This window comes from Callospermophilus lateralis, chromosome 5 (genome assembly GCF_048772815.1).
Source record: "Callospermophilus lateralis isolate mCalLat2 chromosome 5, mCalLat2.hap1, whole genome shotgun sequence".
In the NCBI taxonomy this organism is placed as follows: Eukaryota; Metazoa; Chordata; class Mammalia; order Rodentia; family Sciuridae; genus Callospermophilus; species Callospermophilus lateralis.
In genome coordinates this window covers 44421006-44438064 of record NC_135309.1, presented here as the reverse complement: position 1 = coordinate 44438064, position 17059 = coordinate 44421006, and the positions used below count along the sequence as shown (strand labels likewise).

Below are 17059 nucleotides of genomic sequence, written 5' to 3'. Positions count from 1 at the left end.
GCACTTCCACTTTATTTGGATTTTCTATCTTTTCTACAGTAAAAATATGTTGATCTTATTATAGAATTTTGAAAAGTTACCTTTACCTGTTAAAGGTGTGTGGGGGGTGGTGGTGGCTGATATCTGAACACATCTTTAGTAAACATGACAATATCCCTGCCCCGCCCTGCCCTGGACATTATCCAAATGCAATAACTCTTCATCAAGATGTTTAGTTATGCAAAATGTGTTACTACCCTTTTCCTTTTATTTCCAAAAAAAAAAAAAAAAAAAAAAAAGGAGCAAAAAGCCAGAAGAGCTGTGAATGTCAGTCCTTTAGTAAACATTGGAAGCAGTTTATTTAAGTCAGCTCCCAGGGCTGGTCCTGGAAGTTTTCTAGAATTCTCTGATGCAGACCCTCTTTGGGAGAATTCGTAGTCATGGCTGCTGGGAGGCCATCTGTGGAGTTCTGTGGGAGGCCCTAGCAGTACAGGGGGTGGGGTGCAGTGTGCTGGGGCCTTCACCTGGCTGGGAACGGGGCAGCAATCAGGCAGGTGGAACACACCCAGGTGGCATGGGGTGTCTATAGCAGGCACCCCTCATCCTAGCTGAGAAATCAGGCAGGCATCCTGGGGGAGGATATTTCTATACCTGGGGCTGCTGGACAAAGACCTGATGAAGCCAAGACGAGGGGGAAGGAGGGAGAAGAGGGAGTCGGGCAGAGGGCGCAGCCTGAGCAAGACCTAGGGGTGAGGACGAGATGGGATGTTCAGGAGGGTGTGAGATTTGAGGCTGGAGAAGGGGCAGGGTCAAAGATGGGCTCTGTCTAAAGGACAGGGGGAAGCCACTGAGGGCATTTGAGCAAAGGAGTCACCTGCTCAGGTTTGTTTTTAGAAAATCCCTCACGTTCCGTGACCTTTCAGAAGCGGGGAGCACAGGAGGCCAGGAATGGTGGCCGAAGCCTGTCCTCTAGGGCCGCAGGAGCTTATGGAGGCTCTCACACTGAGGCTCTGAAGTTCAACAGGGAGGTGGGGAGGTGGTGCCCTTGGAGCAGGGAGTGGAGGCCTTGTTGGGAGTCCTCACTTCCGAGCCTGGTCACTCCACTGAAACAGAGGAGCTCACTGCACTTCTCTCGAGGGCTGTGGGATGGGAACAAGGGGAGGCGAACTGGCCACACCAGGGAAGTTCTGTGCCCACCTCAGTCGCCGAGGACTCAGCGCACTGCCAGTCCACAGGTGACAGAAAAACAAACTCAGAAGGCCACGGCATTTTCACAATGAAGAGAGGAGTTTCATACTCACAACTGGCTGGGAAGGAAGCACAATGACCTGGCCCTCATGGGCTCGTCACAGCCTGGTCCCCGCGCAGGGCCTGCAGCGAGAGCTCATACCCAAGGAACATGGCGGCGCTCATGGGGAAGCCTCGCACAGCGTTCACAGTGATGCCTCTGAAAAACACCTTCGTACAGGAGGCCCAGTTAGTGCAGGACCTGACACACACTTTCTGCAGTGCCACCCCTGGGAGCCAGAGAAACAGCTGGTAGTGCTGCCCACCCTGGCCCCTGGCCCTGTGCAAGCCAAGACCACATGGGATGCCCCAGTCATGCCCCTGTCCTGACCCATGTCATGTCTGATGGAGCACCCTCCCCCCCTCCCCCGCCACTCTGATATACAGGCACTTAGGACCATAGGCAAACCACTGAGTCCCTAAGACACTGTCGAGTCCCTGCATACACGTGCTTGATTGTCCTCTCTCTCTCCCTCTCTCTCTCTCTCTCTCTCTCTCTCTCTCTCTCTCTCACACACACACACCCACACACACGGGCTCAGGAATCTGGAAATCCTAAGCAGGCAGAACATCACCCATGCCACCACGGTGAAGGTGCTTCATTCATGTGACATCTCCAAAACTGCAAGTGAAAAACTCAGCTGTCCTTAAAACTTCAGATGTGGAGTCAGGTCACCGCTTTCCCAATGAGTATCTGGGTTACCTGGGCGAGTAGCAAACTCTCTGGAACTCCACGTTCCCAACTGTAAAATGGAGCTGCGATTTGAGGGACTGAATGAGAGGCTTCTGAAGTACTCACACAGCACCTGACGCATGGTGAGCACCCAGCACTGCTGACTGCCACCCCCACCATTGTCATTATGGAAAACTGTCACCTAAAAGTGAAAAGAACTCAACCTCAAACGCTGGCATGAGTGCTGAGGAGGCGTGGCCTGTCCTGAGGAGCTGCTAGACTCTGCCTCTGCTGCTCTGTCACCTGAATTTATCTCACATTCCTAGGGACATCATCAGATGCTTCCCTCCTTGAGTTTTCCTGTGTGGTGCTAAGCGGGCTCTGGCAAATTGGGCAGTTACAACCTATTGGAGAACATGAGCCCCATTTAGGAACAACATAAGCAGACAGTGATGAGAACAGATAAGGGCTTGGGCGAGTGGAGGTGTGGCAGGATCTGTCTTTTAATGTGTTCCGTGGGCAGAAACAACCACCCAAGGCCAATCCTCACTCAAGCATGAACGTCCTGAGAACTATCAGGCACAAGATTTAAACCTGCTCTGACAGGTTTAAAGAGGTCATTAAGTTTGAGAAACTGACATGGGCATTTGAAGAAAGCAGTGACCAGCCCTTTGTGTTTCTCTAGTTCCCTTGGACCCTGGGCTGCCGTGTTAGGATCCGTGAAGGTCATTGTCATTGGCCAAGATGCCAGGTGATCTTGACAACCTAGGGATTCAGCTTGGCCAGTAACGGAGCTGATGGACCCAGGTCCCCAGAGGTGAGCAAGTTAAACCCTGGAGCCATTTGGGCAGGGTGCAAGCCAGATCCTGGTAACATGAGCCCTCCTCTCCAATGTCTAACCTTTTTGGAATTCCACAAGCTCACCCAGAGTGACAGAATAACAGCAAGGAACTGGGTCAAGCTCCAAGAGGAAAATTCCATGCTGGGTGCCCACAGAGGCTTCCCTTGGGCCTTGGCTTGGCTCTGCTCTATGAAGCTGGGCCAGGCAAGCCCAGCTTGGAGTGTGGGCCTCCTGCCCCACAAAGGGATCTCTGTCCAGGAGCTGTGACCCCTGCTCTGCTGTGAAGCCCACGGATGAGAATAATGGGCAGAGCTGCTGGCTTTACCCCACGTTTTCAGAACATGTGGTCCTGCCCGACCAAATTACTCCTCTTGAAGCCTCCATAGCTGCCCAATAGCCAAAATTAAGTCCATGCCATTCCCTGGCCTGCAACATCTCACGTGCCCTGGCCCTGCACTCTCTCTGGGCTGCCGCTCATCATATCTGACACCTGGAGCAGGCTGACCACCGGTGGTTCCTTGGAGGAGCCGGCTCCTCCCACCACTAGGTCTCCTCTGGTCCCCTCTGCCACAAATGTTCTAGAGATCTGGCTTGCAGCCTCTGGATATCCTCACATGGCTTCCCCAAGGTCCATTATGACCTGTCACCTTCTGTGCACTCAGCATCTCCCCTTTACAGCACTTCTCACACTGATTTCCCACTGCCTGTGTCCTGTCTGTCCCCCAAGGGGCAGTGAGTGCAGATTGTGGGTGTGGCTGATCTGAGTCCCCAGCACCTGCCAGCAGAGACCTTCTATATCTGCTTATTAAATGAGCCAACGGAGGGATCAGTGAATGAAGAGATGAATGAATTCCCCCATGTGAAAAAGGAACAGTCTCTGAGCCGCAGGACTCCTGGTGCAGAGGCAGTGGGGGATTCCTGGAGTAGGAGGAGGGCTCCAGACCCCCAGGGGACCAGGAACTGACCCCCGGTGCCTCAGGAAGCTGGTCCACCTACAGCATTTCCATCGATCTCTCATCCAACCCCATCCTGCTGTCAGTAGCCCCTTCAGCATGGCCCCCTCTGTGGCCAGAGATGAGCCTTGCGGTGGGCAGAGAGTGGATTCCAGGGCGCTAGGTCTTCCTCCTGTTCTCACTCAAAGGCTTTCGAGCAAGAACATGGACTTTTGGCTTCTCCACCCCGAAGGCCTCTCCCCTGCCATCTTGAAGTGATTTACCAACAGCTACTCAAGTCCTGTTCCCTTGTCCCTTTCTTTCTGGTTCTTTGTCACCCCAAGTTGTTCTTCTACAGACAACCAGAGCAGGTGAGTGGAAGGTGGGCACAGGGCTTTGTGCCTGCCTCTAAGATACAGCAAAGAATGTTCCAAACACCGTGGTCCAGAGAGCAGAGCTCAGACCCCTGGGGCCTCAGCCTCCCCCTGGCCCTCAGCAAAGGTGGCTCCTGCTGCTAGAAATGGCCTTTGAGGCAACCTGAGTGTCCAGGATTGTGGGTTTTTTTCTCTTTTCACTGTATAATTGGAAATGTCCGTATATGCCCTCACACATAAATATGCAATCACATAAATATGCTTGTGCAGGCAGTCTTCTTGGAATATATCATGAAAAACTCATAATAGCCATTGCTTTTGAAAGGACAGCGGCCGTAAGGGGGCCATTGAGACAGTCTGCTCCCTGTGCCTTTGGAACTTTCCTATGCTCACCCCTTATCTGTCTCTAATCCATTAATAAAAATTTAAAACTTAATCTTGAACCATCCGGCTGGGGCCGTGGTTAATCAAGCTGAGTACTCCTGTGTCTATTTCAAACCCAATGGTACCAAGACTAAGACCTGATCGCCTGGTTCGGTGCCTTCTAGGACTCCACTTTTTATGGAGCCCGTAATTTAGGGAGGAAATAATATCAGCCATACATTTAGCCTGTATAGATTGCTTGGAATTATGGCACATTAATATTTTGGGAAACAGACAAAAGCAGTACCCCACTTGAATATCTTTTGTGTTTCTCTGAAATTGTTGGTTGAATTACAAACTGTGCCTCTGCTAAAAGGAAAAAATACAAAAGAAAGAAAAAAGAAAAAAAAAAACTTGACCCTTTTGTCAGAGCAGCTCTTGTAAAAATTGTAACAATCAAAATAAAACAGAAAAGCTTCAAGTTTTCCCCAAACACAGAGAGAAATAAAATTCCCTCTACATCACATCTTTTTATACCAGAGTCGCAGTCCCAGTGCGTGCCTTTCCTTCACGTGCTATGAAGTTTTACTTCTGGTCTTCATTCTGAGCAGCATCCGTGTCCTAATCTATAGATAGTGACCAGAGGTGGACACAACATTCTATCTGTGATTCACCTCCCTTATTCCCCCACTCTGCTTGTGTGAATGAAGCCCTGGGACCTGGGTACATCATTGGCTCCCTGGAAGTTAGCTTCATCAGAGCATGGGCTGTGTTTCTTTATTTACTGTTCTAGGCCCGACTCCTAGAACTGAACTTGGCACATATTGGGTTGTTCTAAAAGTAGGCATTTGTCAAATTAACAGTGAACATATAAAATAGAAAGCCCTCAGGCATTTTTCCCGAGATCCTTTGTCAAATCGGACTGCAGCCTCCTCTACAGAGGAAATTGATGATTTCACAGGAAGGGCTGGAAGTCACACTGACCCCTTGTAGTTCTGTCCTTTGCATTGGGCCCTTTTCTCTAGCTTCAGGGGCATTTGGATCCTGCTCCCTTTCACACAGCATGCTAGCTAGCCTCCTATGGGTCATCCAGAGCTCTGGACCTTTCTCCAAGTAGGGGAGGAAATAGCAGAAGAGGAGAAGGGCAGGTATAGAAAGTCTGCTGTCCACTGTGGTATGAGAGAAGTGCCATGCAGGAGGACAGGAGAGGTGCAGTGGATTCAAAATCTCCATGCTTATCCAAGGGAGGGTGACCCTGGTGTGTGGCCCCAAAGTTCTATTCCACATATTTGGAAAAGAAAGGGGATTTTGAAAACAAACAAACAAACAAACAAAAAACCAATAACACTGACCCTAATCCTTTTTGCAGCCCCCAGTCTGACCTTTCTGGATGAGCAGGCTTTCTGCAAGTGTCTGTTCAGCTTCTCCAGGTTCAATGTAAACCTGGGGGAAATTTGGATTCCCCCAGCTCACAGATAACCAGGCCCAACCTTAAAATCAAGTCTGCTCACTCCAACAGCCAGGCCAAGAGAGCAAGGGGCCACTGTAGGGAGGGCAGGCACAGTGGTTTCTCTGGAGGGTGATACTCTCTTTATAATCTTGGACACCAGATGTGGAAGTCTGGTCTGTGCTCGGGGATAGATTGGTAGTCAGAGGGGGATAAGTTCTTTGGCTACAGGCAGAAGAGCGGAGGAGACAAGGCCTGGGGAGCTGGGTCAGAGGTGTCTCCACAGCAGAGACCAGAGGTGATGGGGGTCTGGCCTTGGGTGGGGTAGGGAGCTGAAGATAATTCTGGGGGCCTAGAGCTGGTAAGAAGAGGTGATCCAGGGGCAAGAAGGATGTGAGGGGGCTCTGGAATCTCCCACTTAAGAGGCAGAGGAAAGAAGGACCCATCCCATTTTGATGAGAAGCAAACTGGTGATAGATGCAGATGCAAGCCCCAGCTCCACCACCAGCAGCCATGGGACCACAGCAGGTCACCAGTCCTCTGGGATCCTGTTCAGGTAGGAGGTACACCTCCCCACTCCACCAGCTGGGGTGAGAACTAGACAAGACAGCACAGGCGGAGTGCTGGGTGCGGCATCTATGCACGGTACTTAATAAATGGTACCTGACAGAGCCTCAGTCTCCTCTGGGGTCTCATGCCCCCCAAATGTCTGAAGCATCTCCCAGGGACTGGCACAGGACTGGGACTTACTTTGAGGCCTTCTTGCTGGTAACTCTGGGAGATGCAGTCCAGGACGCCTTTGTATTTGTTTAAATAAACCCCATCAGCTTGGAGTCGGCTTTTCACAACATCCATAGGAGTTGCTGTCCCCCAGGAAATTGCTCCTGCAAAGAGAGAAAAGATCAGGTGTCAGGGCTGGCTGGCTGGCTGGCTGGAGTCTGGTGGGACCTGGCTCCCTGAGGATTTCCACCACAAAGAAGCTCCCTAAGCTGCTGAGGGACCTGGACAGAGCTCAGGGCTGGGACCTGCAGAATCTGTTTCTGATCCTGCCCGGCCACTTACTGTGGGACTCAGAGCCTGGCGCCCCTCATCTGTAAAGTAGAGCAGTGTCTATCTTCACGGAGCAAGGACCCAGTGAACTGATAAGCATGAAGCCTTGACCATGGACTTGCCAGTCCACAGTCAGTGCTGGACAAATGGCAGCGTTTATTGTTATGATGGGTGAGACAGTGACAGGCTCCACAAGAATGGAGCAGCAGGAGGCAGTGCCCAGGGTGAGGCTGCTAAAGGTTTTCAACTCCCCCCGGGGCAGGATTTACATTGAACCTGGAGAAGCTGAATAAACACTTGCAGATGGCTCCTCACCCAGAAGGGCCAAACTGGGGATTGCATAAAAGATTAGGGACAAGGTTTTTTTGTATGTGTGTGTTTTGTTTTTTCAAAATCCAAATATGTGGAATAGAACTGTGGGACCACACACCACAGTCATCCCCACTGGATAAGCACCATGCCCCAGTTTGAGCACTTTTGTGACTTTAAAGGATTCTAGGAAAATAATGCCAGGTTATTGTGTAAACACAGAAATTGGCACCTTCTCTGGTGGAGAGAGAAAATGCACCAATGTCAAAGTCCAGGGCAGCTGGTTTGCTAGGTTAAATAATTGCTGCCCAGCAGCTCCTAAAAGACACCTTCACTTATTCTGAACCTCTGTCGCTCCTGACCTCCAGGCCCCTCAGCCTCTTGCCCCCTGTAAGCCTCTGGATCTCAACTCCTTCTGCCAGAATAATGGGATGCTTCCTCAGGTCTGCCCTGGTGCGCTCAGCCCACGACAAGGGCATCATGAAATGAGGTCTGCTGCCAGGCTGCTCGCACCTGCTCTCAACAGAAATGAGAGCAGATGGAGACTTCTCATCCTCTGGGCCAACCAGTGTTCACTGCGCTTTTACGAGGAGCAGGGCAAGAGATGGGCCTCAGATGTGTGGGGGCACAGGGAACACAGAATTGTTTGGTGGCAAGACGTGGGCTGTATTATGTATTTGCTGAATTCAAGCATAGCTAGTTAGGAGGAGGAGAAGGAGGAAGGAAGAGAAGAAGGAGGAAGGAGCAAAGATTTTCTTCTCTCTTGGAGTCTGTGAGTCAGCATTGAATGTGTCAAGATATCTATCTTCCTGAAAAGCAGTCTTTTCTCGACTTCCATGTGCTGCTCTGCCTATAGCCTGCTCCATTTCTCGATTCCTCATTAGAGCACAGCAAAATTTGTCAGAAGTATTGTATATATTTGGGTTTTCTTATTTCTTTCATCTCATTCTCTTTGAATCCCACTTAAATCAGGTTTTGGGGTGGTTTTGTTGGTGTTGTTTTGGTACCAGGGGTTGGACTCAGGGGTGCTTAACCACTGAGCCACATCCCCAGCCCTTTTTAAAATACATATTCATATTTTATTAGGGATAGAGTCTCACCGAGTTGCTTAGGGCCTCACTAAGTTGCTGAGTCTGGCTTTGAACTCGAGATCCTCCTGCCTCAGCCTCCTGAGCCTCTGGGATTACAGGCGTGCACCACTGCTCCCAGCCTTAAGTTAGGTTTTTAACACCCTTCTCTCCATTAAAATGACTCTCATCAAAGGGGGAGAACAGGGCATGGTCAAGTTGCAGCAAAGAGATGAGTGTGGCTGGAGAAGAGGAAGTAAAGGGAGAGGAGTAGAAAGTGAGGTCCGAGGGGTAGCAGGAGCCAAATCGGAGAGGGCCCGGAAAACCACTGGAGTCTGTTGAGTGTTACCATAAATCAAATAGGGATATTCTGAACAGGGAGGTTAAGTGGCAAATCCACAGTCACAAAATGAGTTAGTGTGGATTTGAACTTGCGTTTTCCTGACTGCAGGGTCCCTGCTGTGAGACTCATCCCTGAACTAGCTGTATGACCTTGGGTGGGCTACTTAGTATATCTGGCCCTGAGTTTTCTCATCCGTGACATGGGGAGGTTGATTCCTACCTTCTAGACACAGTGACTTCCTCACACAGGAAGGTTGGCAGTGAGTCAGCACAGGAGAGCTATGAGAGCAGATTTCCTGCCCGTGGCTCAGCAGTCCCTGACGTAGACTGCATGCTCAGAAAACGTTCTGTTGTCTGGGAGTCCGTGAACCCCCATGGGGACTTCCATTCTCACAGCTCCAGAGTGAAGGGGATGAGAGGATGAGGGGGCACCCGCCATTCCGAGCTCTTTCTCTACCTTTCTAGGCTTGGCGCAGAGGAACACTTAACCAAGAATTCCTGGATGTGTGGCTGGATGAGTCCCACCTCCCCCATGGCTCAGAAGGTCACGGTAGGCTCCACCATTGTCCCCTTTTGAACTTCAGTGGCTGGCCCAGGGACAGGGCTCCAGCCGCTGCTGCTCTTACCTGCCATGCCGCCTGCCAGCCACACAGCACAGGGGCTGGGACCTGCGCAGGCCTCGGGTGTGATCCACTCACTCAGGAACACGTAGGGGATAAAGTAGAGGCAATAGCCCGGGATGTCCCTCAGCAGCATGGCACTGGCTCCCCGGTACAGCCCCGCCAGGCCCTCAGTCCTCACGATGGTCGCCATGCAGTGCACCGGTCCCTGGTAGGCTGGCTGCTCCCCAAGAGCCGCTGCCCTGGACTTCACTCTGAGGTTGGCTACAGAGACAGGGGAGAGAAGATGGCATGTGACCCAGGGGTGAGAAACTGGCCATCCCTGGTACTGGAGCCAGTGCAGCCCATGACAGTTCTACTCACGTGGCCTTGGGGTTTTACCAAACCTTCCGGCCTATTGGGCAGCTCACAAAAGAATTTGGAAAACCCAACAAGGAGCCCCTGCCAACCTGCACAGTTGGATTGGAGACAATTCCAGTCAGGTGACAAAGTGCAAGCTGCTTTAGGATTCCCAGGGCCTTCTGGTCAACTCTCACTGTGTCTTTCTAAGCAGATGTGCCTAGGATCAATGACAAGTGGACACACCAAGCTCTTTCTTGAAGCAGAGCCTAGAGAATCTAATGTGCTGTATCTCTCTCTCTCTCTCTCTCTCTCTCTCTCTCTCTCTCTGTTGTGTGTGTGTCTGTGTCTGTGTATGCCTGTGTACCGATGCCCAATGTAGCACCAAAGTAAATGAGATTTGGAGCCAGTGCCCTGTCTGCAAATCCTAACTCCACTACTTACAAACTTTTGATCCGGACAGGTCAGCATTTTCAGCCTGTTTCCTTATCTTTAAATCAGGGACAGGCTGTTGTGAGTTAAATGAGATAAACATGTACAGTGCTGGGCCTGGTGGTTAGCATACTGTCGGCTCCCTAAGTGTCCAGAGATTGTGATACTGACAGCGAGGCGAGGCGTCTGGTGTGATCAGTTGCAGGACCCCATGGCTGCAGGGCTGGGCATGTTCACTCTGACTCACTCAGCTCTGGCCAGGCTGTGCCCTTAAACAGTTTAGGGCAATACTGGAGCCCTTGGGCCTTCAAAATCCATGGCTCCAAGGTAGTGGCTCCTTTTTGGCCTCTGTGCTGGCAGATGGTGGCTTATGCTGCTGGCTTCTTCTAAGGTTTATAGAGCCAGCAGAAAAATTTTTCCTTCCTACTTAGTCCTCCGGGTCACTTCTTACCTGCCTCCCTGAGGTTCATCTTGTTCCCTGTTTCAAACCTTTTAGCACAGCTTTGGCTCACGCCCAGGAGACCTTCCAGTCCTGAGAAGATAGAGTGACCTTTCTCAGGAAACATGAATGAAGTCTGCCCATGATCATGACACTACTTTGCTACCTGGGTTTAATTCCCTGTATACCATGTTCCAATCTGGTTTCGTACATGCCTCAGGATCAAACACTCGGCTTCATGACTCCACAGTCCCAACTGCAGATTTGGGATTAAAGGACCCCCTGGACTTTCCCAGAAGTCTGTGAGGTCAGAGGGAGGTTTTTATTTGCCTGCAAAGTGTGCTTGAACACAGTCAACCCAGATTTCCACCCGTGTGTGGAGAAGTGAGTGACTCCCTGACATCCACACAATGTGGACAGGACACTGAGCCTCACTCACCTCCTCCACTGTGTGTCCCATAGGGAGGTGATCAGGGGTAAAGCGCACTTGGGAGGGCACAAGTTTCTTTGAGCAAGATCAGACAATGTGGCCATTGAAAGCCCACTGAGAGGTCTTCGGACATCCCTTTCTTTCCCAAACCCTGATGATATTGCCTGGGCCATTCTGGGAAGTTTGCCCATGACACAGAATAGATGTCACTGTCCCACTCTATGAACTTTGGCCAGGCCACTTTCATCTCCAGGTAACACTGACCTGACCAGGAGTTACTGATTGAAAGACGACAGCATGCAAATAACAATTGGCTTGTTTGGAGGCACAGACACCGAAAAAACACTTGCCAACTCACCAACTGGCTTTGTCAACAAAAGTCTGTATTCTATTCCTTTACTCTCCAGGTAAACAATAAATTCTCTTGTATTCTTCTAAGTTTGCAACATAAAAAAATCTAGAATTTTCATTACAGATAGATGTTCTAGAATGTCAAATAACTTTTTCTGTGCCAACGGACATAGTCAAATGTTTTTTTTTTCTTCTTTTTAATGTGAAGATGATGAATTACAGATTGATTTTTCAAATGTTAAATTGATTCTGCATTTCCAGTACAAACTGCTTATAGTCATGATATATTATCTTTTTCATAAATTAGGAATAAGAGAACTTTCTCAACCTGATAAAAGGCATCTGGAGAATTTGCAGCTCACATTAATACTCAAGCATGAAGTCTGGATATTATATCTCCTAAGTTCTGGAGCAAAGTAGTGGTATCCATTCCTATCATTGTATTCAACACTGAATCTGAGGTCCCAGTCAGGGCAGTAAAGGGGTTGAGGAGGGATGGAGCATACAAGTTGGAAAAAAAAGAAGCAAAACTGTTTCTTTTTTCATCCTAAGGAACTTATAGAATAAAAGAATTACATAGCAGGCTTAGTAAGATTATTATATTAGTAGTTGATATAGAAAACTAATTGCATTTTATGTATTATTTTATGTATTAGGCAACCATTTAAATTTATAAAACAATGCTTTTTCTAATATCAAAAATCTGAAATATTTAGAAATTTAATAAAGTATTTGCAAGGCATTATGAAAACTGTAAAATATTAAGAGAATTAATGAAGGCTTTAAATAAACTGATATATATACCATGTTCTTTGATTATTAAGAAACAAGTTTTCCTCATATCTATAGATTGAATGCACTTCCAATAAAAATCTAGCAATCTTTTTTATTTAAAAAATCTAGGATTTATTGCTTGAGAATTACCCACTTATGACTATTAAAGCAACATAATTTTCATAGTGACTACCCTTGTGATGACCATCACCAGGAGGCTGACACAGCTCTGTATTGACTCAAGTTTGTACTGTTGTGTCCGTTAGCTCTCCATCACTATAATAAAATGACTGAGGCAGTTGATTTATGGAGAGAAAAAGGTTATTACAGTTCATGGTTTGAGAGGTTCCTTTCCTTGGTTGGTTGGCTCATTGTTTTGGGTCTTTGGTGAAACAGTACATTATGGTGGGAGTGCATGATAGAGGAAAACTGCCCACCTCATCCTCCAGGAAGCAAAAGGGAATAAGGAAGGGTTAGAGTCCCACTATTCCCTTTGAGGGCATGCCCCCCTGCAATGACCTAAGTACCTCCCTAGAACCCACCTCTCAATAGCACCACTGTAGGGATCAAGCCTTTAACACATGGGCCCTTTGGGGGACACTCATCCAAGCCACAGCAACCATATGGCTTTAGAGCTCCTTTCAGCTCACTCATGCTCCCCAAGTGTGGGTAGGTGTGGCTTTCAGGAGTGACCGATTGAAGGATGGGTCGTGGTAAAATCCCCCTTGTTTGGAGACACAGATGTTGGAAAAACACATGTCCTGAACTTGCTTTGTCACCCAAACCCAACAAGGACAAAACATTCTTTTTTTTTCTTTTGTTCTCAAGGTAAGCAATAAGGAAATTCTTTTGAATACACACACATATATTTTTCACACATATACACACAGTTTTCCTTTGTAAACTATTTCAGGATGAGTTACATACATCATGGCTCTTCACCCCTTAATACTCCGAATGCATTTCTTGAGACTAGGGATACCGTCTTATGCAACCATAGCAGAGTTGTCAGTTTAAAACATCTAAACTGATAATAGTTAAATCTACTCTCTAATGTTTTTCTTTATAGCATTTTCTCCCTTGATCTGAAACATTTTCATGGTCTTTATTTTTTAATGAACTGACGTTTTTTAAGAGGATACCACTTTACTTCCTTAAAAGAGCATTTCCTTATGAGCATATTGAAGTATACTATCCTTGACTAGGTCTCTTTCCCATTCGTAAGTCTTATCTTTCTTTCCATGAAGAGCAATCATTCTCCTGAGCTTGTGACCTTCTATCCTTGTTTTATTTGTTTGCTTTTAGTGTTATTCATTTATTCATTGGGTTGGGGATCAACCCCAGGGCCTTGTGTATGCTAGACAAGCATTCTACCATTGAGCCACACCCCCAACCCACAGTTTTTCAGTTGAGGTCTAATTTGTATTCAGTCTTAAACGTTGTACCTCTTAAGTGCATGGTTGCTGAGTTCTGATGAGTCCTGACAGCTGTGTGCACATGTATGACCACACCTGACCCGAAAATCACTTCCTACACTTGAAACAAACTATTTCGGTCACAGCTCACTTAGTAACAGCTAAGATTCCTCAGCCGATCACCCTCTCCTGATTCTCAGGGTGAAAGAACTCTGTGATACTTAGGAGCTGACACACCCAGAAGAAAATCTCTGAGGAAGCAGTTTTTACTGTCCATCTACACTGGCAATAGTGGTATGGATGACTCTTAGTGAGATCTCAAATCACAACTTCATCAAAGTTAGTCATCATTATTTTATGCCCAAATAAAAATGCACGGCGTGGCTGGGGCTGTAGTTCAGTGGTAGAGCACTTGCCTAGCACGCGTGGGCACTGGGGTCAATCCTTAGCACCACATACAAATAAACAAATAAAATAAAGCATGCTGTCCATCTACAACTAAAAAATTTTTTTAAAAATGCATTGCAACCATACCATTGGTTAGATTCAAGGTCACAAACTAAAATAATAATGAATTTACACTAATTCTTCTTTTTAATTCAGTAGCAATAGTTGGAGCAATAAATATCCTTGACCAGATCAAGCTATCACTTCTGATGAATGAACAAGAGAGTCTTCTTCTAGAAAGCAGCAGTATTTCCCAGGTGCTCCATGGTCTGGAAGGTGTGGCCCAGGACCCTTGGCAGGTAACCACAGGAAAGGGCTGAATCAGAGATTTGCTAACTCAATTAAAATAAAATTGTGGACCAGTTTTAGTTTGGAAAATTTTTAGAAGGTAGCTCTTGGAAATGTGCACAACAAAAGTCTCTGGACTTGCATGTCAGTTGTCCAAGGACCCCGGGGAAGGTCACAGTATGCTAGAAGCTCACATGGACCACTGTCTCCAACCTCTTCCTCAGGGCTTGGTTTCAGGGCCATGTGTGTGTGAAAGGACTGACATAAAATTTATCTTCTTCTAAAGTAAAGATACTTAATTTCTCTATCTAGAAATTTTTATTCTGTAATGATGAAAATATAAATCAAAGTTTGGTCATATCTCATGAGTGCTTTGCCATTGAGACCATTTTTTTTATAGCCTTCTCTAAATCAAAGGCATATTATCTTTTTCTATGACAGGAATGAATTATATACCTCAAAAACTCAGGAGGCCTGGGATTCTTTTCTTTTCCCAAATTCAACTAGGGCTAGCTTACACCCAACACCAAAACTGGCAGGACGGTTAAGGTCAGTGGATTTGGCTCCCACCTGCTTCTCACCTCCACGAGGAGTGAAGGAGCCCACAGGGTGCTAAAAGAAGCCCCCTGCAGGCCCCTGCCTCATCGGCTCCTCCCTACCACTGCTCCTTTGACCACATGTCACTGCTTTGACCTTCATTGCTCACTGGCCTGGCTGGGCCAGAAGGTCCCCTGGAGGCACGTGCCCTTGTAGGTAACTTTGTCTTTTCGGGGGGTGGGGTCCGACTTTGATGCTACTGTGTTCTGAGTGTGTGTGTGTATATATACTTCCTGGTGACAGGAATCACACACTGCGCCCTGTCACAGAGACCCAGTGCCTGAGTCCCTATGTACCTTGACATTGTTTCCCAGGAGCATCTGTTCTGGGTGGGTTCCAGCAGCACTGGGGCCTCCCTCCCAAAGCATTGCACGCTTAGTATTTAGCAAAGGTCGGCCCTATCTGATGCTTGGGCCAGAGGCTTGAGATACTAAGAGGAACTCCAAAGTCATGGTCCCACCTACAGCACTGTCTAAGAGGCTACAGGGGCACCCAGTGATGGAGTGGTTTGGACTCCAGCAGAAAGCTGGCCATCATCACCTCCTTAGTTTGGGTTTGGTTTAGAGCTGAGCAGCCCAGTGTGTGGAGAGCGGTGATTTGGATCATGGTCTCTGATTGCCTCGTGGCTGCATTGCACTGGGAACTTCCTGTGCAAAGGTGAAGGTCAAGATGACCCAGCTGCTCTGGTGATGCTGGCCCGAGGAGGCTCCAGGCAAAGCAGCAGAGCTGTATCAGTCGGGACCTTGAGCTCAGGCACCAACCCTCAGGGATTGAGAATTCTGAGCCTAACAAGATGACCCTAATATTTCACCAGCCCTGCGACCTTCAGATGGCCTGCTTTGTTGAACCATTCCCACAAATAACCTTTTGATGAAACCTATATTAAAAACATGCTGAGCTAGCTCTGGGTCATGGCTCCTCCACCAGAGGTCAGGGCTCCCCTGGCCCCAGCTTTTTCTCTAAGCTTTTTCTCTGTCTTTTCTTCACCCCACCTCCCCCCGAACCCATCACTAGTGTTTTCCTGAATTAATGGCCATGGCTGAGAGCTGAGAGGGCCACAGCACCGGTGGACCCCTTTCATCACTTTCCCAGGACATAACCAGCTGGGAAGCTCTCCTTTAGTGCCCGTTTCTAAAGAGTCCAGCCATTTTCTAAGGACCTGAATGGTCTGAAATAGGCAGACGCTGTAACAGGAAGAGCCCTGCATTAGAGGCTGACCGGGATTCCCATTCCTGCTCAGTTGCTATTTGTTGCCCAACCCTCATTGGGTCTTTGCTTCCTTATTTATAAAAGTAGGGTCAAGGAGTGACCTGTCCACCTTCTTGGCTTTTGTGAACATCCAAAGAGAATTTTGGCAAATGGCACTTTACTAAAACCTGTGTTGTTCAAGTGCACTTATTCAAGGCAAATAGTTATCATTCCTGAGTTTATTAGCCTGTCCTGACATGACTCCGGATCCTGACAGTGCTGGGCCTGCCAACCGTAGGCATCTGTGGCCTGCAGCCAGGTCTGCTGCAGGAGATCACCGGTGCCCACACAGAGCCAAGAATGACCAATACTGGCATCAAGTCCAGAACCCAGGATAATACTTGCTCTTATCAATTGATTTAAAAAACAAATGATGTGCCATCACTGTGCCACTACACAGTGAATTGTACAATGGTGTACATTACAGTGTAATATACTCTATGTATATGTCACGATGGTAATGGTAAATAATTATTGTATTTACCTTCATTGGTCCCTGGTAGCCATGTGGGACTATATTTTGAAAAGGACTCAGTCAGAGCTCAAGGACTTGTTCTGAACTGCATGGCTATATGCCTGGCCTCTCCATAGAATTCCTCCCTCCACTCCTGGGCTGCCAGTGTCCCAGCTCTCACTTCCTGTTGGCAGCCTGGAGCCTACATGAGAGGCAAGAAGGCCCAGACTGTATAATCCTGGGTTATCTCCAGGTTGTGTCTCTTGTCATGCTTCAAGAGTTGCTGCCTTTCCAGAATCTTCCTTCTTTAGAAGTTGAATGGAACAACCCACGTCACCTCAGGGATCTACCATTGGCAGATACTGCCCTGTACTGGGAATGTCTTAAGAAACCTGTTCCTCCTGGAGGCCAGCCTCCCTGGAGAAGAGTGATTTTCTCAGTGGCCACCCATCTTCATGGAAGCCATAAAATCACGTTGCCAAAGAGAGCACTCAGGACCTCAGAGACACAGCTCATAGCCTTCTCAGCTGGGACTCTCTGAGGATTTAGGGAAACCAGAGA

The 17059-nt window shown here is 48.0% G+C and overlaps 1 protein-coding gene across 1 annotated transcript in view; it reads right to left on the bottom strand.

The window, feature by feature from the left end:
- Positions 1-1314: 1314 nt before the first annotated feature.
- Slc25a48 (solute carrier family 25 member 48) overlaps positions 1315-17059 on the bottom strand; it is a 36018-nt gene continuing 20273 nt past the window's right edge. The window contains exons 6-8 of the mRNA XM_076857626.2: positions 9291-9548; positions 6647-6780; positions 1315-1437 (exon numbers count right to left, since the gene is read on the bottom strand). Of these exons, the coding sequence (XP_076713741.1) occupies positions 1315-1437; positions 6647-6780; positions 9291-9548 (515 nt within the window). The remainder of the gene's footprint in view (positions 1438-6646; positions 6781-9290; positions 9549-17059) is intronic.